The sequence below is a fragment of the Aphis gossypii genome, chromosome 2, assembly GCF_020184175.1.
Source record: "Aphis gossypii isolate Hap1 chromosome 2, ASM2018417v2, whole genome shotgun sequence".
NCBI classification, from domain to species: Eukaryota; Metazoa; Arthropoda; class Insecta; order Hemiptera; family Aphididae; genus Aphis; species Aphis gossypii.
The window spans coordinates 52,284,049-52,307,449 of NC_065531.1; the positions used below are offsets into that span (position 1 = coordinate 52,284,049).

The 23,401-nt window shown below is 26.0% G+C and overlaps 2 protein-coding genes across 5 annotated transcripts in view; both read right to left on the minus strand.

Moving 5' to 3' along the window:
* LOC114121782 (cyclic nucleotide-gated cation channel alpha-3) overlaps positions 1-23,401 on the minus strand; it is a 101,683-nt gene that overhangs the window by 48,801 nt on the left and 29,481 nt on the right. For all 3 annotated transcript variants that reach the window (XM_027984240.2, XM_027984239.2, XM_027984241.2), the window contains exon 2: positions 4,966-5,770. In XM_027984240.2, coding sequence (XP_027840041.1) covers positions 4,966-5,167 — 202 coding nt within the window. In that variant the 5' untranslated portion in view covers positions 5,168-5,770. The remainder of the gene's footprint in view (positions 1-4,965; positions 5,771-23,401) is intronic.
* On the minus strand, positions 8,004-9,376 carry LOC114121783 (uncharacterized). Of its 2 annotated transcripts, none has more exons than XM_027984242.2 (6): positions 9,143-9,376; positions 9,021-9,078; positions 8,701-8,777; positions 8,543-8,640; positions 8,227-8,471; positions 8,004-8,133 (listed from the first exon to the last, which is right to left on the minus strand). In XM_027984242.2, the coding sequence occupies exons 1-6, from the start codon at positions 9,215-9,217 to the stop codon at positions 8,054-8,056; spliced, it is 633 nt and encodes a 210-aa protein (XP_027840043.1). In that variant the 5' UTR covers positions 9,218-9,376; the 3' UTR covers positions 8,004-8,053. The 2 variants fall into 2 exon arrangements, with proteins under 2 accessions (XP_027840043.1, XP_050055168.1); XM_050199211.1 differs by having other exon boundaries at positions 8,049-8,133; positions 8,291-8,471; positions 9,143-9,370.

Below are 23,401 nucleotides of genomic sequence, written 5' to 3' on the forward strand. Positions count from 1 at the left end.
AATACTAATGACTGATATTTTATTCTACTTAATGATAAAGTATAATCTAAATTTGGCAATATTGTCAGTAAAAAAAAAAATCTATATTTTTTATTAAAAACGATTCAACATTTTGTTTTACTTTTCAATCATAATAATATTTTAAATTATTAAAATTGTTAATAAGATCTCAAATATGGTATAGGCATTTACCAAAATATAGGTTACCTATTCTACAAAATACGTTTTGTGAATACGTTCGAAAATTAATTCGATTATTAATATGTCAGCCATTATGAAATATATAATATAGGTATAGATGTTAAATTAACATTTATATTTATTGATCATGCATAATAATTTCTGATTTTATTTACTTTTAATAAAATATGAATTTAATATAATAATAACACTTTGGTTTTTCAATAATTAACTAAATTTTGTAACACAAATTGTATTGATCAATATTTTACTCTGCAGCTAATGGATTCATTATTCAAAAGCAGAAGTATATAATACTGTAATGTTGTTGTTTGTTAAACAGAAATAACGAAAAGCATAGTTCATAATAATTGCATGCTTTTGTGCGTATTGAGAAGGGACCTCTAAAAAAACCACAATAACCGGCTTAAAAACAAACTATTCAACCACCTCGAATATTATTTATTGTTACTGCAAACAGTTATAGTGTAGATCGAAAATTTTTTTTTGTTAAATTAAAGTAGTAACTCAATATATTTTTTATGTAACTTTAACAAATATGTATATAAGATTGTCTAGCATTGGTCTTGATCGATCGATTTAGTATGGTGTAGTTTTTTATCATTATATAATCTGTAAGATCCATAAAATAATATTATCTAACATATTAAAAATTATTCTAGGAAACCTTGGATATCTCAATATTAATTTAGACCTTGTTACAAGTTGCAGGTAACAAGTGTGCTTAGTAAAAGATCATATACATATTATACTAAACATATAAATAATACTATTATTATATCGTAAGCAGGTAGGTATAAACCATAGTTCTATTTTTATGTGTAGTAGTAATATAATATTATGAAACATATTCAGACCTTTTACCGTTTTACCGCTTTGAAAATTTTTATACTTCAAAATACAAAGCAAAAAATATGCAGTAAAGTTATCAAAATTGATATTATAGTTTATATGGTTTGATTCAAGAAGCTTAGTATTATTTTGTATTATACTGTAAAATAATTTTATACTATTATTACTTTAATAAAAATAGTTCAATAATGAGTAGATATAATGGTTAAGTGCACATCAAAATTAATATAATAATACTATGTTTAGTATTGTTAATTTAATTATGTTAACAATGGAGAGGTAGGCTTTCGTGAGATTTTGGTTTAATAGCATGCAGTTATTATATTATGTATGTAATTGAAATATGTAATTAAATTGTCATTTTATGTAACTTTTAGACAATATATTTGTTTGGTAGGTACTATTTAAATGTAAGCAAATACAATTATGATTATTTATTTAATTACCTACTCAGGAACCGAAAAAAATTTAACTAATATTAAAACTTACCAGAAGTATTAAAATATTATCGTAACTAGTCGAATTCTCTTATTTACAGTTTTAAATGATTATAAAATATTTTCAATAATATTAATGATACGCCTCTATCAAGTAAATTGTTACAATAACTTTTGTTAAAAGTATTTTTGGTGTTTCGTTCATAAAGCGCATGGCCAGATTGTAAAATAATTCTCATTATCATGGTATATCACCATATGGTTAAACTATCGCTGATTACTTAACCAAGTATATAAGCCATTGGCCTACACATATACACGTACCGAAATAGTGTCGGTTCCTTGTATTGTTACCATGCCATCAGTACAGTAAAATGTATTAAATATTATGTATTACAATCGGAATAGCAAAATGTCTTATATAATTATAAACATATAAATCTCCCCGTTTGGTACTAATCTGTTATCGTATTCGTGATGCACAACATTATATAGTTACTAGATTAACAACGTGTAAAAAATTAATCCTTTTTTTCGCATAATTTTTAGATTATAAATGAAAGGTGTAGATGGCATTTTTTAGTCGTCACGTAGCAAGTTCAGATGAAATTTTCAAGTCACAATTAAAAATACGCCTGCTAAATAATAATAAAAGAATTTTTGAGTTCTTTTTAGCTGGGTAGCCATTTATGTCATTTGTTAGAAACTATACACGAATCCGACTATTTCAATAGTCTACATCGGTCTCTGCGAGACAAAGATACTAATAATACAATATATGATTTTACTATATCTGTTTTATGTACGTCCGGTAATCGGCTTAAAATATCAATGGCAAACAAGTAAAAAAAAAACAACTTTCAATCCATTTTAAAAGCTACGAGTCCAATGGTTTATTTTATAATTTAATCTATTTAATACAAAAACAATCCATGTAGAGTATCCCATATGAAAATCACGTAGGTATATTAATAAACTCAACCACAATATGTAAAATACGATTTAGTAATAGTTTTATTTTATGAAATTATAGGTAGGTATGCATAAAAATTAATATTAGTTTTTTAATGATTAAGAATTTTTTGTATAAAAGTGTTCACTAGGTATAAGTTTGATTATTATAAACACAATTTTATATCGTTATAGAAGTACAATACATATTCCCTAAAATAGTATAAAATCTAGATCATTGAAAATATGGTCTTAATAAGTAGATGCATTTAAGATTTCTAAAAATTGGAATTTAAATTAATTAATTAATAAAAATAAAAATGACGGTAAGTATGTTATGTTTGTTGTGTACTTTTTGTTATAAAGAATCTTTAATTCTAATCCCTATATCAACTTAATCCAATAATTATAATATTATATTCTTCTACTAAACGTTAACTTAAAGATTGATCAGATACAGCACTGAATGTTTAAATAGTATCTATACTTCACTAATAAAAAACTACATTTATTCAAAAAGTTAATCAGTAAAGGTTTTAATGATTAAAATCTAGAAGAAATTAATGTTTTTAAAACTGCAGATGATTATGTTCATTAGGTATGTATTTCATAGCAATTTTATATAAGTACACGAATTCGCACTTTACTTTAATAATAGTTAATGAAAATTTGATACACGAAAAGTAGTAAAAAGGCACTTAATTAGAAGAAAATGCATGTATATTGTATAGGTATATTCAAGTTTAATTTAAAAGATTTCATAAGCGTACTATATACTTTTAATAATAATTATCATCTTTTTTTTCATCTTAAAAATCCATTAAATTAAAAAAACACGTTTTTAAATGTCTTAGTCTAATAATAACAAAAACCTACAAAACTATAACAAAAATAACTACTCAAATTCTAATAATCCTAATAATCCTACAAAAATTGTAATTTTTTAAATAATTGCACTTATTTTTAGTGAACAAACTAAATATTTTATTTATAAATGGGTTCCAAAATCATCTTCATCAATATAAATCACAATAATACCAAATTTAATATATTTATATGTTGTAAAAACTTACAAATATAATAATAATATAGCTATTATATTACATAGCTCTATTATGTAATAATATCGAAATGCAATGGTTCCTAAACTGTTGTCCACGTCCCCATGGGGGTCGATGTTGTATTACAATTATTAGATTATTACATTTTATAAATGCATAATAATATGATATAATCTTCAATTGTATTCATCAAACTGAAAAAATTGTCATGTTGAATAAATGCGTAAATAAATAGAAATAAAAATAAATGCTTATAAAGGTTTTAATAAAAAATGTACTTCCTTGTTAAAGACATTTGTTTAAAAACATCATTGTTATTGATTAAATCGTTTTTCCTTTGTGAAATTTTATTAATTTTAAAGATGAGTTAAATTTTCCAGCAATTTTACACGTTTGTACTTTTATTATTTTCAAACCAAGTGAATTTAAAATAAACGATTCATATTTAAATTATTCTTACGCCTTGCTATTGTTAATTTTTATATTAATTTAATTTAATTGAATAATATTTTATGCGGTATTGTGAAAATTTGAATTGATATACACCTAAATTAGGTAGAGGTGAAATTAGTGATTACTGCAATTAAACTGATTTTATTAGATTATAATTAAATTACAAAAATATATTATTCAAGGACTCATAAATATGTTAGACATATTTTAAAGAAAAAGTTTTGATGAATCATTTTTCTTGCTATGGTGAAGAGGGTAGATCCTATATTCATGTATTATAATATAAAGAAGCTGTGTGGGATTTTTGAGTATGGTTGTTTTATAAAAAGGCTTTAAGTATTAATTTTAATTGCAATTTTCAATCACAAAGCTCACGCAATTTATGAAAGCTATGTCATCTTTTTAGGTTAGTGATTTAAGTTTCAAAGTGCAAATTCGCAAGATTTAAGATAATTTAATCGTTAGAATATTAACGTTGACTAGAAATTATAGTGACACTGAACGATATTTATTTTTTGGTTGAGAGTTTTAAGATCACTTACATATTTTGATGTGCTGATTTTGTAAATATTTAATCTCAAGCTTATGTTACATTATAACCCATCCACCCTCTAACTTGATAAAACATGTTAAAATAGTGGATAATAATTTTCAAAACTAACATAAAATCATACTTCAATAATCAATATGAATTTAGTGAGACTGGTTTGATAATTGATGCATATATTATTTAATGGAGACATATTTGTTACCTCATTTAATATTACTATTTTTACATAGGTAACGTTAAAAACCTGCAACACAAATGTCTAGCCGGCTAATTTAGTTATACACCGATGTTTAGCCTGAACTAACTAGCTAGGTAACTATTCTACCCAACCCTATATGTTTAGGGTATATCGTTATTTTTATAAGGCACTTAAAGTCAAATACTTTTATTTATAACTCGTAACGTTAAATTTCGAAGAAACGAGATCTTAAAAATTACAATAAAATGCGAAATGCCTTACCTGGTACTATTCTGGGCCCGTTGGCCGTGACCAGACCAGTGCCATACGTCACTTGTGACGGAGTAGCATTCGACGACACAATGCTGATTTGCTCTAGGTCGGCCGACTGGCCGTGGTGCAGCAATCGCGTGCTGCTAGTGGACGTGGCGGGTTGCGCGTCCGCGGACTCTCGTCGGCCCGCAATGCTCTGCACCAGCCGCATGGTGATGGTAACACCAAGTTGCGGCGGCGGCGGCGGTGGAGGCGGTAGCAGCGACGACGGTGAACGTCAGCCGGGATCGGCGCTGGTGCCGGTGACGGCAGTGCAGGTGGTGGCGAAGACGACGACCACCTCCTAGAAACAACAACGACGACGACGACCGCGGTAGCGGTATCCCGTTGCGGATTCTGTGGCAGGACCGCGGTAGCTGCTGCGACAGTGGCGATGGCCGCTCCGACCGCTCGGAACGCATGATGACCGGTGCCCCGGCACGGCGGTATCACCACCGCCAACCATTGTTTGTACCACCGCCATGGCCGGGCGCGATCATCTCGTCGTGACACAGCTTCCGGGGAAACGTTGAGATCACGACCGTTGGGCGCGGACGGGCCGGCGTGAGAGCGTCGTCACAGCCGTCATATATTATCACCGACGCCGCCCGCGCCCGCTCCCGTTCCGTTTTCCCGGGTTGTCCGCAGGCCCTCCCGCTTCGCCGGACACCGGGACGCTCGACTTCCGGTCTGGTGGCAGACGCTTTCAGTTCGGCGGACACGTCACCGCACGGCTGCCGGCCAAGACTCGGGTATCGTGTGCTGTGGTCCTAACCTGAGAACAAACCGATAAAATGACGTCAATAATCGTACGCCAAGCGTGAACAGATATAGGTTACATCCTGACTATATTATGGGCAAAGTAAGTTGTTACACGTCGTCACGATAATTTTAGACATATTTTATATTATTATTGTTATTAAATATTGACTAAACGCATAAACAAAACAGCGAACGCCAGTATCAGTGCCGTTAATGTCATCGAACAGGTATTTCGGTGAATACCAGCCCAGCTAATATCGCGTTAATGGATAAAGTTTAAACGCTTTTATGAAAACACAATAACCGGATGAGTTGCATTTATGATTACAGCCGACGGATTAAAAACAATGCGAAATTAAAACAAATAATTATTAACAAATTTCTACGTGGTGACATTTTTTTATATTGCAAATGTTTGGTGGTGGTTTTAATTATAAAATATAATCTTCATTCAAAAATATGATAAACTTTTTCTTTACAGTTACTTTCTCACATATTATGATTGCTATCACATATTTCATCTATTTAATTGTTTCAAAGTAGTATTATTAATAATTACCAAAAAATACGGCGCAAAGATTTTTAATTCGAATACGACTCAATTTTGATGATACCTATGAGAAACGCTACGTGGTCTTTTTAATTTCAATCATTTGGTACGATGTCAGTTGGATAACTGTTATATATTTATATTCCCACTGTGTCGCTTAGGAAATTAAACAATAGTGTCTGTCGTTAGCATTATCTTATAAATATTACCTATACGTTAGGAATCGATAGCCGTTGAGTCGTTAAATGGCAGGTTACTGAATAGATTATACAATGTAATATCAATAACTAATCATGACGTCTAAACTTAATTATTTTAATTACTGTAATGGGAACTGTATAAGGATTTTTGTTAAAAATATGTATTTAATTACTGCTAAGCAATTGGACCTTGTGTATTGTGTAATAATTATTTGATATTTATTTTTCTAGAATTGATTCAAATCATTTTTTTTTTTTAATACAATCTACTCTAATTAATCTACTCAAAATTAAAAACTAACTGAGCTTTGGGTCAAAGTATTATTAAATACTACATAAATCGTATAGCTTTCTACTAGAAATTATAACTCTACTTGTTTTATCCACTTAATATGGCATGTAGACTTAAACAGTTATGTAAGAACTGTGCAATATTATTTCTATCATCTAAGTATTGTAATGTATACATGTAAAAGGTTTGTCGAGAATGTTCTATTGTCACATCGAAGCTTACGAAAATACATTTTGTAATATTAGACGCCGTAAAAACCTTTTATGATAAATGGATTTGTAAAAAATGATCTGATTTATTTTCTCTAGTTGTAAATTAAATTATCTACTTAAAACGTTATGTCCAATTGATCTAAATACGAATGTTTTAATTTAAATGCATACAGATTTGTTGAAAACATTCTTAATTTAATTTAAGAACCTGTAGATTGGAACTATCCGATAGCTCTCCTAGTGATAGGATTTAAAAATGGAATATCTGTTATACTGGATCATTATACTTGATGAAAATAGAATCCCGATTACACTAAGTTAGATGTCAAGCCTGGAACTACTATGACTTACTTATTACCTAAACATAGCTACTGATTTTATGATACAATTCCATGAAAATAGTGCTTTTATGAACATTCAAGTTGCAATAATTTATTACAAATGTATACAATTTATTGAGTGTTTCTTAATGATATGTTTAGAGATCAAAAAAATATTATAGAAATTTCATTTGTATCTAGTTGAACGACGTAAATGAGTTATATATATTTTTATAATAGTAATATTTTCATATTATGTAAAAAAGAGTAGTAATTTATTTTTGAATTTAAATTTAATAAATCTATTGCAGTTACTTATTCAATGAGGTTTATTAAAAACCTACTATTTACCCGAGATACTCTTATTCTATTTTGTTCAACTAGAACATTTAAAGTAGGTTAATATATAGTCGTAGTTACCACCCATAATCATTACTTTTAAATGTGAAGTTAATTTTTAAGTTTCCTAGTAAATTATTATAGCAATATTTTTTTTAAATACCAAATTTAAATAGTTTTAAAAAAGTATTAAGTATGAAAAAGTAAAATCTTTGCTCAGGTTTTTTTTTTCAAAATACTTTCTATTGATAAAAAATATTGATATAAAGTAATAAATATACAATTTTATAGTACATAATATATAATAAATATAAATAATATTTATTAAGTTGATGAAATAATATATTACAATATTAAAAATTAATTAAAAAAAAAAATGTTATTTATTGTGTTTGTGAATTTATCTTGCGCTGAATTTCTTTAGGATAACTGATTAAAATCATCCATGAATATAGTAATATAACTGTGAAGTAGAAAAAATAAAAGATTTTTTTTGTATTTTATCATAATACCATAAGATAAATAAATAATATCAAAATTAAATAAAAACACATACTTGTATACAAAACTATTAATATTATGGATACAATTAAATTTCGTTGATATATTCCATATGTCACCTTATTTAATTTACTATTTCCTTCATTATATGTTTTCATTTGTTCGATTAACCTTTTTTCTTTAGTCAATTCTAATCTTTTATAATTATTTAATTTAATTTTTTCATTCGCACTGTATTCATACCATGAATTGTTTATTAGCCACAACGCATTTGGACATCTAGCTCCAATACAAACGTTCCTTAAAATAATAAAATATTATAATGTGTATTTTATGGATTTAGGTTTAATGCAAACTTAAAAACTGTTTACTTGTTTTGTTGAGTAAATGAAAATATGACTAATACATTCCATAGTATGAAATATACTGCCCAAAATATCGTAGCTGTATAAATTACATTTTTTTCTTCCTAAATGGATTTTTCAATTATTAAACAGATAAAAACAGTTTTAAAATAAAATAATTTTACTCGATAAGCACCAACAAAAGCAATCGACCATATTATGATCATAGTAAATATAAATGCAAACATGATAATCCAGGCCACTATTAACAGATAACAATAACAGTGTTCATTAAAAGTATTACTGAAGAAAATGCATTATTTGAGCAGACAATCTTAGGAAAAATACGCTAGTCTAAGAGACAAAATAATAAAATTGATAATAAATAGTAAATTCATAAAAATATATAACTGAACTACCTAGAAAAATGTAGCTGAAGTATCTAAAAAAATGTCAATATATAGTTTTATTTGAGATTTAGTTGAAATTAATAAATGTTTCATACTTGGTTCTTCTTTATCTAGAGACAACACGTTAACTAGTAAAATACATGCTGCCAAAGTCTAAAAAGTTATTAATATTATGATTGGAAGCCATTGTAAAATTTTTTGAGAAATTTTTCCTTACGATAAAAACTGAACTGAAGGAAATTATACCAACTTGAAGTGTAATAATTCCGAAGGTATTTTTGAGTAACCACATTATTTCAACTAATAAAATATATAAAGAACTTGATTAAGTTGATATAAAATTTTTCTAACTTACAATAAATAAAATTTTAAGTGAATCAAAGGATTCATCAATAGGTTTTATTTTATAAAAATGCAATAAAAACTAAAATATAAGACACGCATATTCATGATTGCTATGGAAACATTGTGTTACATTTCAACTTAATTGATAAAATTCGAATGTAATTTTTGAAAATTCATTACATCTGCATTTCTATGTAACATAAATAGTATTTTATGTTACATGTTTATTACTTCTGTTCTAGCAGATAAAAAATATAACAAAATAAATTATCATTCGTAATAAATAAAATATTAATTTATTTTCTGGTAGATTAGATCGATAAAAAGGGATTGTATTGGTGTCTTATTGATAAATTAATTTTTATTTCAAACCATTAACATAGAAATGACTTTTATAAAAATAAATATTATTAAATGGATCTATATAATTGATTGATGAATTCATATGATAAATTAAATGTGGTTTGCCCAAAACTGCCGCTCTTTAATACTATCATATTATTATCATAATAAATTATTTAAATATATATTAAGTAAACTTGATATTATAGATAATTCAAAATAAGGTTAATGTTTAAAAATGAAGATTGTAATAATTTAAAGTATTTATAAATATTATCATTAATATAAGTTTTAGATCGAAAAAAAGGATACAAGCTTTGTGTTTATGTGTTTTAAAATATTTGTAGAAAATTAAAAACTGGTACACGCAAAAATAAATGTAAAAGATTAACTCATCCGGAATGACTGAATTCGTCCGTAAACCGAAGGAACTCATTCAAGTGTACTAGACAATGATAAAAAGTGTATTAAAATGTTGTCTCATTATTTTAAAATACAATTTTCTACAATCAATAAAGTTAGATATTAATTCACCAAATTTGTATAAACATGAAGTCAATAATCATAAAAGTTTGTTTTATTTATAATATGATTGTTAAAAATAAATACAATATACAATTTATCATTGTTACTTATGTTCATTTTACTTTAAACATTTTTTTTTTTGTTATTATTTTTAAAATGCATATAATAGGTACTATACATAATATTTATTATAGTGTAAAATAATTTTGACGCTATGAAATTTTAAACTTGAATAAATAATTAATTTGGATACTTAATAATGTGTTCATAGAATTAAAATGGGATATATGATGTGTTTTTTTTATTTTTTTTTATTAGAATAATGGTAGTTTAGTTTTCGGCATTTGAAAATAAATTTGTTGTTTGTTCTAGTGATGTATGATGTGTGAGCAACATCAAATAAAGTACACTTGGCAAGACTGTTTTTGATTTTGGTAAAGTGGTTTAAAAGTGATTTTCTATGTAATTGATATAGGGAGAAGTTTAATTATAAAATAATTAATAATATCTATATAGAACTTTTATGTAATTTTTACTTTAAAATATATTATTGTTATTTATCATCAAGGCTGGGCAAGTTAATGATTTTTTTTAACTTAGTTAAGTTAAGTTAATATGCATCAATAAGAAAAAGTTAACAGTTAAAAGTCAATACAATTTTTGGTTAACTCAGTTAAGTTAAAAGTTTATACATATATTTTTTTATATGTTAGCGTTAGGTTAGGTTTATTTATAATTTAATTATTTATAAAATAACGTAACTTAGATTTTATTAAAAATAACTCGTTATTTATTAAGTTAATATTAATAAACATCAATTAAGTTAAAAATTAAGTTAATGAAAATTAAATTCAAAAAAGTTAAGTTAAAAAGTTAAAATTAACTTAACTTTAACTTTTTAACTCGTTTATGCCCAGCCTTGTTTATCATACATTTATTCAGTCTTGTAGAATATACTTTAAAAATTATATTTAAACACAGATACAAATACATCTATTCAGAAAGTATTTAAGAACAAATATAAATACATAGCCTGTACTTAGATACTCTTCAAATACTTTATTTGTTTTGATTTTTACTACCTAGTTGGCTTACTGAAATTAATTTTATATTTACTAATTTATAATTGTTATGTATACTTAAATAGATTTTTGTTCTGTTTATGAATATAAATATATTATAGATAAAATATTAAATCTTTCAAAAAAATATTTGACGATTGATGAATAATTCACTATAATTTTGAAAAGTATTTGTTGAGTGTTTTATTTTCAAATGAAAATATGTCCAAAACATAAAGTACTTTCCAAATACTTGATTCAAAAAGTATTTAAAAAGTATTCTAAATACTCTTGAAGTATTTAAATACATTTACTCAAATACTTTACAAGACTGCATTTATCATCTATTACTTTATACAAATTTAGAATAATATTATTTAAACTAGAAATTGTTCATCTTTTTTCGATATAATAAATAAAAGTTGCATAAAAAAAATAAAATGTTATTGAATTTTAATTTAATAAAATGATACATACCTATAATAAAACTATTGAAATTAGCATATTATATACACATGCAGTGATTCAATTGGCATGTTCACTTGTTTTTTACGACAATGCAGTTATTTAAAATTAGATTTTTAAAAATTTTAAATATATTTTAAGACCATTTTATGTAATAAATTGATTGATATACATTTTATGTGTAATTTCTATTAATAATAAAAGTAAATAAATATTATACTTTTAGATCATACGTCAAAATATACTATCAATTATAATAACTATTTGAACATTAATAAAAACCATGTTATTGATTTTATTTGCAATTTATTTGGTGAATATATATTAAATAATAATAATAATGATATAATAATATGATTTTAGTATATTAAATTATTAAAAGATGTTACGCATTGATCAACATCGGATGTGGTTTACATGTGTGTTAGTAAGTATTATATTCTGATGTATACGTGGAAAATGTTTTAATCGAAGTTGAATTAATATAAGGTTATTGCATTGAAAAAATCAAGAGAAACACCAAAAAGGACTAGTTTTTAACATATCCCGTTCGTATATTCAATAATAATACTCGTCGATTGTAGTAAAAGAAAATATAATATTATATAGTACTTTTTTTCCAATTCTGACCGGATGCATAATATTAATAATCATGTAGGTATTATAATATACTACAATCCTGTGCACTAATGCATGATGACAGATGATCGTCGACCACTGTTGCCGATTGTCAACATTACGCAAGCAATAACGCACACGCATTTGAGGGTCCGTATTGATTTCTCTTATTATATTCGTAAATCACGTCAACGGGATGAAACCTTCTGCGGTGTAGGTGAACGTTAGAGGTTGCGATGGTGGCGGTGGCTACGACTACGACAAAATGGGTGACGGGGATCCTTTTAAAGCCACCAGAACCTACTTGAAAATTAATCAAAAGCTCGAATGGCTTCGAGTAAATGATGTAGACAAAACGGCTAATGACCGAACCGTTTTCTGGATAAAGTTAAACGTTCGATGCGTAGGTCATTTTTCATTCAAGATTATTTTAGTCTACTACCGTCAAAATGACTATCTTCTACCACAGCAGTTTAGTATATATATAAAAACACTTAGTTAAATAATCAACCAAAGTTTCCTCTTTCAATAATCACGATTATATAAATGATTTCATCTTTGTATAAACTGGGCTCTAATTTGTTGAAATTATACATAGGTGTGTAGTATATTAAGTACAAATTTATTTGTTTTTAAGATTTATTTTACTTTATTCAAATGATTATTTAAATAGTTCTTAAATTGGTAAACACCAATTTACAATTGATTTGTTATTTCGAACTAATAGTAAGTATCTAATCACGTAATATTGTAATATATTTTTTTAGCCATATTTATTCTATATCAGTATTAATAGAAGGTATCTTAAATCTAACTTATTTTTTTTTTTTTAAATGGGTTATAATTTTTCTTATTAACTTTTACAAATGTGTTATATATTTCTAGTTATGCTAATATGAAGTTAAATTAATAACCAATTACCACAATAACTTTAAATTGAAGTACTATGGAAATAAGTTTGGTTTTTATCTGATTTTCGTATCGTTTGTGCGTTATGATTTAAAACTATTTTGCGTAAAATATTCGTCTATAGATATTTATATTATCATAATACCTACTTATTTTAACATAGCCGACAGTGTGATCCTATTTGGGTTTTGTGATATTGACATATTATATTGTAGTTCAAAACTCTCATATATAGGCTGAAAGCTCGTAAGAATAGTAATCCAAACATCCGACTGTATATTATATTATTATAATATACAAATTTAATATTTATGTATATTACAGCTTTATAGGAGTTAGTTAAATCTAGGTCATTTATCAACGTTGAAATGTTGGAATGACTTACACGTAACGAAATGATTAATAGTACAATCTAAGATTGTCAGTAAATAAGCATAACCTGCGCATTAGCAGATATAATATATTTTACATATTATATTATAACAATGTATAAAATATATATTACTATAAAATGTTTACGTATGTAACATTGCAAAATTTAAAATTATGTCACACTACGCGCACGGACTAAAAAATAATTTATTTCTGCAGGCGTAAAAAACGACGATGACACGTGCGAAATGGATTAAACTAAAGGTCCGAATAATTTTTTGTGCGCAGACTGCAGAGAATGTCGTTTTAATAAAATATAGTGTTATATATATATTGTATAGATCAATATTCTTGGTACTAGAAAACGTCATGCGTGAGAGTTGATATTAATACCATCTATAATGCCTGCCTATAATATTGTTACATCCAATATTATATAGTTGAAAAAATACTTCATCGAAGTGTTATGTAATAATAATAATAATAATTCGTGAACGATATCGATGGGATTTCGGTAAAACCGTTCTTATGCGAATTGTATTCTAATAATATTATAATATTGCAACTGTTAAATTATATTATTATAAAACTGAGATTCTGGAGTTTTTTCTATCATTATTATTGGAAAAACGCGTATAAAGGTTAACGCATTACGACCCTTATATAGGTCGACGAGCAGACAAAAAGTCTGTTAAGTTGTATATTTTACATTTTTTTTTCAGGAGCAGAACATTAGTATAAAACGGCAAAATAACTATATTATACACAGGAATCATAAGGACGATAATAATGTCGTTATCATTGTTTTTTACCGACTCGTTTGTATTATACTTTAACCAACTTTACAAATTTATAACGATCTATATAAAGTTTATATTAAATACCGAATTTATTTTAGTTTAGGTTATATGTAGATTTTCAAAATTCAATATGATCCATAATATATTTTAAGGTATTGATAGATTAGATAGGTATTTATCTAATAACAAAATAAAAATATTAATTAAATAATTCCATATTGTAGATAGCTAAAAATATTCTGGTTGTTCAATATAATATGAAATTACCTTCTGATAATATATTTTATATTAAATTATGTACTATAATAATGATAAAAAGGCTATGAGATGGATTGTTAATTTGATTTCGACTAATTCATTATTATGGACGGCATTACTTAGATCATATATCTACTAAAAAAAAAAATAAAAAAGAGATAGATATTCATAGATTTTATGGCAATGACTAGGTCATCAATTACGTCGATAATCCTAAAGATATACTACCGATACTGAAATGAAGGTGATTCAGCCTGTGTATTGATAATTTTAACTGGACATTTATTTATTTATCATAAAAACTACCGTTTTTAACTTGGTTTTCTCGTATCCGTCACACTATTTTTAAATTAATGCTTATATGAATGAAATAATTAGTTTAAAATTGCTGTGACAGTATAAATTATTAAATTGTATTCTTAATAATGTTTTATTGTGTAACTAAACAATGCAATATTAATATATTGAATAAAAAAATGTAGAAATTAATATCTGAATAACTAATGAACTTAAACTGTGTGTAAAAATAATAGTGATTTTTCATGATTTTTTTTAACTATAAGAAGAGTTAATTTTTCTTTTTAATTTTAAACATAATCTATATTTATTTTTTATTTACACTATAGTTTAATTTTACTAAACGAGTTAAAAAAATTGGCTTTTTTGACCAGTCTTGTGCTTAATGCATACTCCCAAATCATCAAGTTTCTTTAAAATTTAACCATTACTCTATACTTGTACTATTATGCTATAAAATTTTAAAACTTTTTTACAATATATATTTATATGTTAATGAATAGTGTATAGAGTATGTATTTTAGGATTTTGATCATTTAGTTTGAGAATTATTGTAACACATAGATATAAAATTAATTTATTGCTCTGCCGAGAATCTAAAATAACTTATCAGTTACAAATAAAGTATTTATTTTTATTTTTTGTAAATAAATTAATTCGTGCAACGAACAATGATATGTGAGTAGGTGGTTTGAAATTTTCAACACTTTTATTTTGGTAATTGCATTATATTTATTATTTCGAGTCTCGAAACTTCGCTAGTGCAATAATTTTTAAATGTAAGCATTGGGTAATCAAATTAAAGATCACAAACATTTTTTTGAAATTTGTTTTTTATAAAATTATACTTACAGTTTGTACCTACAGTATTTATTTATTATTTCATATTTAATTAAACATAATATTGATAATATTGTAGTTGTATCGTTCCATATATTACATATTATAACATGTATCAGGATTTTAGAAATGCCATCATAAATTCGTTAGATAATTACACCCGTTACAGCAGCCAACCAGCAAGTTGATAAGTAATCATTATACTTTACAGTGCACAATACAAACTATATTGTTATAAAGACACTATTCTGTATAAGTAGTAAGTACATTATTTAATGCTATCAATACCCGTACACTATTATACGCGCAATAATAGGAGTTCTTTGAATTATTATTTTTATTTTTTTTTAACAATAATTTTATCCTCTAGGGATATATTTTACATAAAATCTATACAAACAAGATAATATTATTCGTTTATCGTTTCCTGTAGGTACCTAGTATATAAGTTTAGCAATAATGCATTTCCAAACATGTAAAATAAAAAACTTTTATTCATTATAATAATATATTTTGAAGTTTGAATGTGCTATGAACAGTGTATTCGAGTTCATCGATCTGAGTAAAGCCATAATAATAAAAATACCAATTGAAACTTATATTTCAAAAAAGATACGTACTTCACGATTTTAGAACGCTTAAAAAATATAATTTTTTAGTTAAGTTTAGAATAGGTATTTATTCATTTTTAATTTTTTTTTTTATGAATTGTTATTGCATTTATATAAACACTAAAACAAACAATTTTACAAGATCCATTTCAATGACATTTTCAATATAGGGTTTCTGCTTAAAATGTAAATTGTATACTTACTTCTTGTTTTTGCTTACGATATTGTGCATAGACTATTTAGAATCCGGGGATTAAAACTTTGCAAATTTAATATTAAAATACAATTAAAATTGAAATGAATAATGAAAAGTAAAACATTAATTTCAAAATAGAAATTTAAAAGAATTAATAATTCACAAATTTTTACTGAACCATACAATTTAATAATAATCAACAATAGTTTCATAATTAAAAAAAAAAATTTATTTACTATTAATTCACACTTTTATATAGTTAAATATTTTAATTTAATTTTTATCATTTATAAATAAAATAGCTAATAGACATATTAGACATATTCCAATATTTGTAGTGTATTGAATAATAATATTTTTTTTATGCATTAATTGTTATGTCTTATAATATAATGTTATATTATTAGAATCAATAGATAGGAATTGTTTTGTAGTAAAAATCCTGGTTTAGGTAAAATATACCAATTTTGAAAAAAATGTTCTATAAAATTTAATACAAATGTATGCTGGCATATAAATATATTTTATATAATATTATTACTGAATTTTATATTGATTTTAAATTAATATTACGTTAATGTAAATACTATTATAATTTATAATAAAAGGTTGCAATATAATATTAAGGCCACGATGAATATTGTTCTTTTTCCAAATAATCTAATGGTTAAATACATATTAAAAGAAAAAGGCAGGTAAGTGGGTACCATTCTACTATACATTAGGTGTCAGTTGGACATTATTACGGGTGTATTAAATTTTATTTTAATAATATATTTTTGTATACAAACAGCGATTTGCCTCGACGATTTCGAGAGAGTTTGTCAGCATATAATATATTAAAAAGTATATTTCATAAAATGTTTTTTTTTGGCTACATCAAAATTGCGTGCAAAAAATGAGTAATTTTGGCCAACATCTTAATTGCGTGCGAAGTTTTTTTTTGTGACAGAGCTAAGTTGCTTGAGAGCATTTTTTGTGTTAGGCAGACGACCAGTTTTCGTTGACCTGCACATTTAGCGTATAAGTGCTATTGTAAATATAACTACAATAAAAGCTACCGCATCTTAAGTTTTCTCCAGGGAATTGGGCGTTAGATAAGTAAATGGTGATTATGACTAAAATTTGATAAGTATAAAACGATCTGTAGAACTGTGTATTATTTGTAATTTTTAAAAAGTCAAATTGGTTAAACGACAAAATATAAAAATGGAAGTTATTAATGGGAAGTGAAAAAAAAAATAGTTTATAATTAATATCTATAAATTTCATTTAAATTAATTTTAAAATAATAATATTCAAAGATGCTGAAAACGAATGTATAAATCACATTTTAAATGAAATGAAAAGAGTAAATTTTTTTTTTGGTGTTTTAAACTATGACCGTACAAGAATGATGTAACTATTCTTACAAAAAGTAAGTAATAAATTAAAACGTAAGGCTCTAGACGATCTATGTGGAAATCTGTGTAAGATTTTACTCCGAGAATTACGTGAAAGGTATATTAATAGTTTGTCTACCTACTATACTATTGATACAATGCGCATAAGCAAAAATATTCACTATAAACGTTTAGGTATTATTTCAAAGTTACCAAACAATTTAGTTCTAATAAATTTAGGTGAGATTAAAACAAATTAAAATAAAATATTTTTGTTTATAAATAATTCAGAAAAAAATATTGTAAAATTTTCAATATAAACTAATTTTAAATATTGAACTGAATATGAAATTTTATATGTCGATGGCATGTTTAAAAGTTGTTCTAAAATATTTTATCAATTATTTATTATTCATGGAGCTAAAAATACAATAATTATGTAATACTGTTGTACTGGTAGTACCTATATTTTTATTATTAACAAGCAAAACTACAGAAATATATAAAAATGCATTTTCCCATTTAATATATAAAATTAATGAATTTGATTTGAATTCACGCAAAGTAGGTATAATTTACGCTGATTTAGAACAAGCTATATTACAATCATATACATTACAGCTATACTAGGAAATGTTTTCTGAAGTAGTATGTAAAGGCTTTAGTTGTGACTTATTTCAGATTATGTGGAGAAAAATCAATTCAATTGTAATAAGTAAGCATTTTAAAAATAAATTAGAAATAGTAAAATGTTTAAAATTATTTTTAAGGTTCATAACCTAACGTTAATTCTTTTAAGATAATGATTTTCGTATACAATTCGGAAATATTGGTTTTTTATATAGATATTAAAGTAATTTATTTTACTTATAGTATTGCAATAAATTGATAAAATTTTTTTTTTACGAAAATATTAATAATATAATTTATTATTTAATTATTAAAATGATAATGTTTATTTTTACCATATTATATCAACTTATTTAACTCACAAAATATGAATAATATCTTTTTGTAAATACTATAAAATGGTAAATATAGATTCATAGTATAAATAGACAAAGTACATTAAATCAACAATATCATTATTTAAAGTAAATTTCATAATAATATAAGTAGTATACGTAAACGTTTTTAAGTTCACTTCAATAGTGTTTTGTTAGTGCTATAAATAGTTCAATAAGGTTAAAACAATTAGAAAATGTTATTGTAAAATTTAAATTATAATAAAAAAATGTTGGAAAAAAAATACATATCATTGTAAAATCAATAACAAATATTAATATATAGTAATATCTTAGTTTATAATTTTAAGGTATCGTCGATTATCAAAGCTACGTATTTGATACATATTAGATAGTAGGTACCACTGTTATAACTGTGTCGTAAATTTTTTGGTTAATGCTTTTAATTAGAAAAAAGAGGACCAAAAACTATTTTTATACCAATTAATTTTGTATACAGATATATTTGTAGTTGTTTATGACATTACATTTCAATCCCTAAATATGAAATAATATATTAGATTATTTAAGTCAAATTATTGTATAAAAGTCCTATTTACATTTTCCTATTATTGTTACTGCTACGACTTGTGTGTTGTGTATAAACGTCCTCAGTTAATGTAGTACATTTTTTTGAGCTAATTAAAACCTATATCTGACTTTCAAATTGGCTTTAAATTTATTAATCAAATTAATACTATACATCATGAGGTATAGAGTAATAATAATAATAAACGGTTAACGGCGTCAATATATAATTGCTATAAATTTCAAACGTTATGCAAATTAAAAAATGTGCAAATTCAAATATACATAATGTCTATTTTGTGTTCATTTATAGTTTTCCATTTTTATAGTATAATGTACTGTATATTCTGTTATATTTTATATTATATAATACTTTAATTCAATATTACAATAATTTAAGTTCTGTAACACTAAATTAGTAAATAAAAAAAAATCAATGGCACTATTATTTTCGCAGTACAAAATGTAATACAATACCCATTTAATATATTGTTATAATATTTTTATTAGGGAATTATCTGATGATTGGCCTTTGATAATATTAAAATATGCCAATAATAATCATATTATATAAAAGGTCAATTGCCAATGACGTCAAACATGATCTTTATATTATTAAAAATCGATTCCCTCTATTAAAGACAATAAAAGGGGATAGAGAAAAATGGTATATATATGACTACATAAGCTATTGATTAGTAAATATTTATAGGTTATTTTAAAATTTGTTGATATTTATGTATACTTAAATATTATTTTGTGTGAGGTAATTAAATATTTTACTTTGAATTTAATAAAATTCTTCCACACAAATTTTAATGCAATATTAAGCAAAAGGTATTCTTGTCTATGATCGCAACCATAAATTAACAATCGGTAGTAGAAGTAGTCATTTCAATTTTCAAAGAAGAAAATAGATTTATAATGACTATAATCCAAATATTGTTTTAGATATATTATCATGTCTTAGGAAATAGAGGTCACTTGACCAGTTCAGTTCATCATTTAGGTACTAAGTATCCAACGGACCGGAACCGGAAGTGCTATAGGATACGGTTAGGTCATCAAATATTTTTTATAACACTCAATATCGTAACAACACTTCAAAATTTTCATTATAACATTTCCACTAAGATACGGAAAAATCAGTAAAAAATAAGAAACAAAATAAGTCTTTCGTGAAGAAAGATAATCAATATTACAAAGTAAGTATGTCCTACGAAACAATTTCAGTGAGTTCTCACGTATCTTTACATAAATTATCGTAATATTACTGCGCATCGTGTATGGATTTTCCATCAGCAGAAAGTACAGACACGGCCATGGTTATCATTTATTCATTCAGTAGTACGCACCTTGTGTTACTCTCCGGAGCGCGTGTACTTGTGTAATATTATTAACTTATTTTACATGAACGAATCTAAGGAAAAAAATCCGAACCTAAAGACAATAAATACTGTAGAGAAAAATCCACTTTTCCAAAGCTGTACGAACAATTTGGTATGTCACGAAGCGAGTCTTTAAATTTTTCAATGTTGTTTTTCAGAATATTCGGATTTATAACCTTTGAAATATTTATCCGGACCGATGAAGCGACGAAAAGGTTCAGTGAGATTTTGACTTTTGAGAATATATGTTTATTGTATATATTCTCAGTTTGACGTTATTTTACGCTTATGTTTGGTACAAATTGAAAGATATTTTTAAGAAAATAGGCAATAACTTTTTTTTTAGATTCTGAGCAGATTAATTCACATTTTTTTTTTTTTTTTTTGAGAGGGTATTATTGAATTCAATTTTGTTTTAAAACCTTCTATCACAAGAATATGTAAATTATTATATATAGTAATATTTATAGTAATATGCTAACTATTACATTACTATACAATGTAATGGTCATTATTAAAAATTTGTTTAATTTAAAACACCACTATGATAATAATTAGTAATTTGTTTCAGGAAGAGTTCTTTTTTTTCTTTTTTTTTTTTTTTTACACCACAAAAAAACATTGACATTGCGTTGTAATGTCATTTTATTATGTTTTAATAATATATTGTTATAATCATATCTATTTATTATTTAATTTTTTTAAAACAACTTTATTTCACCAACTTTAACTCGAGTAAACTTAGTTGACGTGTTTATAGTTTAAACGCGTTTTTAATGCTTTGGAGTTAACAGCATTAGTGTTCTGTAAAAAGATTTCATTGACCTGTCAATCTTTCGTTTACCATAATACATAATATTTTTATTTTTATGACTCGTTGGAGTAATATAAGAATATTATAAATTTCCGTCAATCTAAACATCACATACAATATACATGTGAACACATAAATACCTAACCCAATACCGAGTGTAAAAATAAATGATCATCCAAATTCAAATTGTGTACATAATTTAATTCGTGTTTGGTCTATACGAGTTTATTCATTATAGTTAAGTTTCAGATGAAAATATAAATATTTTAATGCCTATTAGAATGTATATAGTGATTAAACCACTCAATTTACTTACAAACTTTATAAATGATTCGTTTGAGAACTTTATTTTTATCACACTCTTAAATTTATAGGTAATATAAAATTATGCATTTTTGTCATAAAACTATTTTTGATTACAAAATTTAATATATTATTTTAATAATTAAATTCCTGCAATGTTTGGAGACATGTCCATTAACAATTTCCAAAGTTTCTTTAACTTTAAAAATCCTAATAAAACAAAATTTAACAAAGATATATTAAAAGAACCATATAAAGTCAACTACTTGTATATTACGAGTATAATTTATTTACATTATAATACTATGTTCAGTCAAGAGCTGTACCTACCTTATTTTATTTTTTTTTTTTATCAAATATGCCTAAAATATTCAGTAAAAATGTTTGGGGAGAGAAACAGATTGATGTAAAATAAATTGCAAGCGTCAATCACCTGTCATTTTACATTATGGTTATGTAGAGATGTCGGCTAGATAATATATAGTCTCAAAACACAAAATAATATGTTTAATCGGGTATTTTACGCGTTGGGAAAAAGAATATCGATATGTACGCCTTTCTCGTAAATTCTAAAACCATTTGATAACCTCGCTAACAATTCTCCACTCGGTGCAAATTATAAACCGAAAAGTAACCTTCCATTAATACTACAAACACGCGCTCGTACAACGCGCAAAAACCCTTTAACCTTTATCCGAGTTTGCGAGCAATAGTAATTTTACAGGCTCGCACAACGCTCTTCGGTTCGTTGGTTTTATTTACATTTATTATTGCGAGACTGTACCCGACGAATCACTCTCCTACAACATGCGCGAACATGAACATTTCCGGTCCTAGTTTCTTCTTCTTCTTCGTATTATTATTATTATTATTATTGTTATTATTACTGTCTGAATCGACCACCAGAGAGAAGAAAATACGACGACACGCGCGCGTGTCTGAAACGATAAAAACCACAAAACCGCACTACCGCGTCTACACCACCTTAGTCTGCACCGCGAGTAGTACATACGTATGTTTTGAATACAAAACGGTTTCATACGTATATAGCGAGTGTCCTCGAAAGGATTGGGCCAAGTGTGTGTGTGCATTATAAAGGTACGTGGTGAGAAGTTTGGGTAAACGGGGTCGTCTTCCGAGAGAGTCTTCGCAACACCGCAGTGTGTCTGAAGGGTTATTATCGATTTCGTTTCGTCGTCGTCGCCCCCGCCGCGTAGTATACCTACCACGCGCACACCCTAATAATAAACGGACCACCGTCCAGCTCACACGTGCACACGCAATCACCACTGGAGCGGAGGCCTTATTGCGACTAATTAATCATGTCTGTATATAAATGTGCAGTGGTGGAGCGTGCGCGCTTGTGCGTAATTACCCTCCCCCCCAAAAAAAATCCACGTGGAATTATTTCTTCTACG

Bases quoted from the DNA above. Each gene is read 5' to 3' on its own strand.
- LOC114121783 (XM_027984242.2), bottom strand. From the start codon at position 9,217: ATGTGGTTACTCAAAAATACCTTCGGAATTATTACACTTCAAGTTGGT. The intron at 8,778-9,020 runs GTATGAAACATT...ATCTGTTAATAG, and splicing joins TCTAGATAAAGAAGAACCAA to TGGCCTGGATTATCATGTTT. The intron at 8,134-8,226 runs GTATGTGTTTTT...TCTACTTCACAG, and splicing joins ATTAATAGTTTTGTATACAA to TTATATTACTATATTCATGG.